Source organism: Trachymyrmex cornetzi, unplaced genomic scaffold (genome assembly GCF_001594075.2).
Source record: "Trachymyrmex cornetzi isolate Tcor2-1 unplaced genomic scaffold, Tcor1.1 scaffold787, whole genome shotgun sequence".
NCBI lineage: Eukaryota > Metazoa > Arthropoda > Insecta > Hymenoptera > Formicidae > Trachymyrmex > Trachymyrmex cornetzi.
In genome coordinates, this window is record NW_017300121.1 from 5,689 (window position 1) to 9,616 (window position 3,928).

At 47.4% G+C, this 3,928-nt stretch overlaps 1 protein-coding gene across 1 annotated transcript; it reads left to right on the forward strand.

Moving 5' to 3' along the window:
* The first annotated feature begins 897 nt into the window (after positions 1-897).
* On the forward strand, positions 898-2,067 carry LOC108768350 (uncharacterized). Its single transcript, XM_018518750.1, has 3 exons — positions 898-1,044; positions 1,104-1,397; positions 1,534-2,067. Exons 1-3 carry the CDS (start codon positions 898-900, stop codon positions 2,065-2,067), a joined length of 975 nt encoding a protein of 324 aa, XP_018374252.1.
* Positions 2,068-3,928: the final 1,861 nt, after the last annotated feature.

The following is a 3,928-nucleotide window of genomic DNA, read 5'->3' on the forward strand; positions in this document are numbered from 1 at the left end:
GGGGCGGTCCTAGAGGAGATGGAAGGGATCCAAGAGTGCCCTGTCCAGATTCGTGGGTCAAGCTACCTTCAAAAACGGGACGGTCGTAATTAGAGATGAGGAGGCGACGTCCCTCAGCTAGCTAGAGGGCCGCGTGGGGAGCATCGTGCTTTGGGAGAGCGCTAAGTTCAGAGTGGAGGGCCAGGACGAACTTCAAAGGCGACACAGAGCGGTGATCTGGGTTCCGGGTCCTCCGAAGCCCGCGGCTACCGTTCTGGCACTGCTGGAGAGACAGAATCCGGGCTTCGGCGCTCTAAACTGGCGCGTCTTTGCCGAAAACGTGGGCGTTTTCCCTGAGGAGAGGAACTACGTTTTTGGCATCTTGGAGTCCAGCGCTCTCAAATTGAAGGAGCGGGACCCCAAGTTATATGGGATCTAGCAAATCACCGTAAGGTGGCTCGATCCCATATAACCATGGCGAAGAGACAGACAAGGAGGTGCCTCGGTCTAAGGACTAGTACGAATAATGGGCTGGTCGGTGATCGAGGTTGGGTGGCACGGCTCAATTGGACACGATCCACTCACAGCGCTTGAGACTACAAAGCTCCTAAGCACCGGTCGCTGTGATTGGTGATGTCCAATCGATCCGTAATCAATCGGGATCACCCCATCGAGGTTACCCAAATCAATTTGCATCACAGCAAAGGGGCCTCGGCGATTCTAGTCAGGCGTAAGTCTGTGATGCATAGCTGTATCAGCTGTTTCCCTGATACAGGAACCATGGATCGTCCGTAGGTGTGTCAGAGGTGTGACAACATGTGGGAAACTCTTTAAAGATCCCACTGAACAGAGGCCTAGGGCGTGCGTAGCAGTCGAGGGGATGCGCGTCTCCTGCCTGAGGTGTGTTCCAGGGATCTGATGACAGTGGAGGTGACAACTGGCAGCGCTGGAGGCACCGGGAAGCTAATCATCTGCTTTGCCTATTTCCCGTATGGAGAGAAGGTGCCACCACCGGAACTGATCAAGCTGGTAGATTTCTGCCAGAAGGAAGAACTGCCACTACTGGTGGGGTGCGATGCTAACGCGTACCACACTATATGAGGAAACACTGATTCGAACGAAAGAAGAAGTTGCTGGAGTATCTGGTAACAACCGATCTGGAAGTTCTAAATAAAGGTAATAAACCCACCTTTTACGCGGCGGAGACGAGCGAGGTACTCGACCTTACTCTCTGTTCATGTGGATCCGTGCGAAAGGTGACGGATTGGAAGGTGTCGGATGAGCCCTCGCTCTCCAACCACAGGCTAATAACCTTTAGACTTTCAGATCTTAAAGTGGAGGTCAAGGAACCCAAAGAGGACGGACTGGGACTCCTATCAGAGGGACCTGGAAATGAACTTCAGGGATTTTCCCAAAAGGTATGGCACGGCGGGGGAGCTGGAGCTCTGCGTGGATCATCTGCAAAGGGCTCTGATCCGCTCTTACGAAGCGAACTGCCCGGCCAAAATAGTTATCAACAACAGGGGAACTCCCTGATGGAATTCACGGCTGCAGAATCTCAAACTCAAGGATCGACGGACCTGTAACAGGGCGAGGAACACGAGCCGACCCTCCGATTGGAATCTTTATAAGAAGACTCAGAAGGAGTACAGGTATTCTGTGGTGGAAGCAGAGAAGAGCTGGCGGGATTTCTGCGAATCAGTGGAGGGAATACCGGCCACCGCCAGGCTTTGTAGATTTCTGTCCAGGAACCAGGATGCTACATTGGAGGTAGTCCGAATGTCGGACGGCACCATGGCTTCCGTAGAGAGATACTTGGTGTACCTTCTGGAAATCAACTTTCCTGGTTTCCAGGAGAGTCTGGACAGGTATTGGGAAGTTGACACGGGATTTTTCATGTGCCAACGATTGGAAACTAGCAGCCGAAATTGTGAGGCTAACCAAGGTCAGATGGTCGATTGGTTCCTTCCAACCGGCAGGATTCAAGTCGGCGGGGGCCGACCTTGTTTTCCCGGCTCTCTTTCAGAGAGGATTGGAGCAGATGATCGGGCCCCTCAAAAAGGTGCTGAGGGTCTGTCTGGCCCTTAGTTACAAAAAACCCCCCCGAGCGTGGAGAAGGGCGATAGTCGTCTTTATCCCCAAAGCGGGACGGATAAACTACGTCACTGCTAGAGACTTTAGACCAATCAGCTTGACCTCGTTCCTTCTTAAAACCTTGAAAAATCTGGTCGAAGTATACATCAGGGATTGTGTGCTGGCTCGGTATTAGTTACACGCCAATCTGCACGCATACCGGGCTGGCCACTTGAGTATATCGGCTCTCCATACGGTTGTCTACAATATCGAAATGCTGTTCCAACAAGGAGGCTTTTTGGTAGGCACCTTCCTGGATATTGAGGGAGCCTTTAACTACATCCCACATGAAGTAGTTTGTGCTGAGGCAGCAAGACAGGGCGTACCGGTGAAACTCGTAGAGTGGATCCGAGGAATGCTTGGAAGTCAAGTGACATCACTGGGTACAGGGAGTGTCAAAGGATGGGTGGAAAGAGGCTGTAGCTGGACGAAAGTGTTACTTAGAAGAAAGTGATACCTGGTTTTTGGTAATTAAACAATTAATTTGGTCGCCACCTTGTTTTGCCATCCCACAAGGAAGGAATGTGCCTCTAATTACGGATTCCCTTTATTATCAAGTTTCCTTCAGCAATCGGGACATTCTTCGGGCAATGGTATGACTCGTGTACCCAAGGTCATACGGACTTCATTATGACATCTTCCCTCGACAAGCGATTTGCAGGAAGTGGTCTCAAGGAAGGTATTTCGTGAATAACGAGATAATCCACATGTATGACTATGTACAAGTTTATTTACAGTATTTATAAAAGTCACACGACTCACGAGAAAGATAATAGTTTCGATCTATCTGAATATACGTGTCAACGAGTCTGTACGGTACCTTCCGCGCCCGCGTGCTCGTGGCCAATTAATTAATTTATATAAAACGACCTTTTCTATCGTTCGCGACACTCTCACTCACTCGTGCAATTAATCAAATAATTATAATCGCGTACAGAAGCCTGTTAAATGAATACCAAACACGGCTTGATTAAAACCGCCGCGTTACACGTGATGACGTCGCGAGTGATGAAATTCAAAGATATAGATGGAATTCGTCTCAACATTAGATCAACTAATTACAATTTATATTCACTTAAGAGTATCGAATTTAAAAACGCATGTTGATCGCAGCTCGAACGAAGATGGTTCCAAAGTATACTGAAACGTCCTATTTTTTTTGGAATAAAGATTGTATTTTTTTGGATTGAAGATTACGTATTAATTACCACGCTGACTCTCATTACCTGTTTTTTAGGTTTTTGTTATAATATATTATCAGATGATCATTTAAATTTTTAAACGTTTAAATTTTTGAGAATATGCTCTGTGTATGTTCACTTTGAACTGGGACCTTGAATAATATATCAGTTACTTTTCATGGTAGTAGGTATATTGTAGTGGTTCTAACTCAGGTCCTCTGAGGGGAGCGCGGGGCGCAGGGATATTAAGGCGAGGGAAAGAGGGGATCTTCGGTGGTGGGGGTATGACGTCATGCGGAATGGCAGTAAAATTTTGGGGACTGCAGTCACGTACAAGACAACAAAAAACATCACAAAAAAAGAAAATATTGCCATGAACAAAAAACAAATAGTTATAGAACGAAAAGTGTTACAAAGGGTATACGCTCCAACCGTTTTTAGACCAAGATATAGCGTAATGTAATTTTTCTGTAGAAACAATATTTATTAATTATTTTAAATACCTAAATACAACCAAATTTCATAATTATTGAGAGTAGGTATAGTAGGCGAGTTCTAACTCTATGTGGCTAGAGCGCGGAGAAGGTCCCCCGGTCGCTGCCACGACCCCGCGACCACCCCAAAAATGCATTGCA

Bases quoted from the DNA above. Each gene is read 5' to 3' on its own strand.
- LOC108768350 (XM_018518750.1), top strand. From the start codon at position 898: ATGACAGTGGAGGTGACAACTGGCAGCGCTGGAGGCACCGGGAAGCTA. The intron at 1,045-1,103 runs GTGGGGTGCGAT...TTCGAACGAAAG, and splicing joins AGGAAGAACTGCCACTACTG to AAGAAGTTGCTGGAGTATCT. The intron at 1,398-1,533 runs GTATGGCACGGC...TCACGGCTGCAG, and splicing joins TTCAGGGATTTTCCCAAAAG to AATCTCAAACTCAAGGATCG.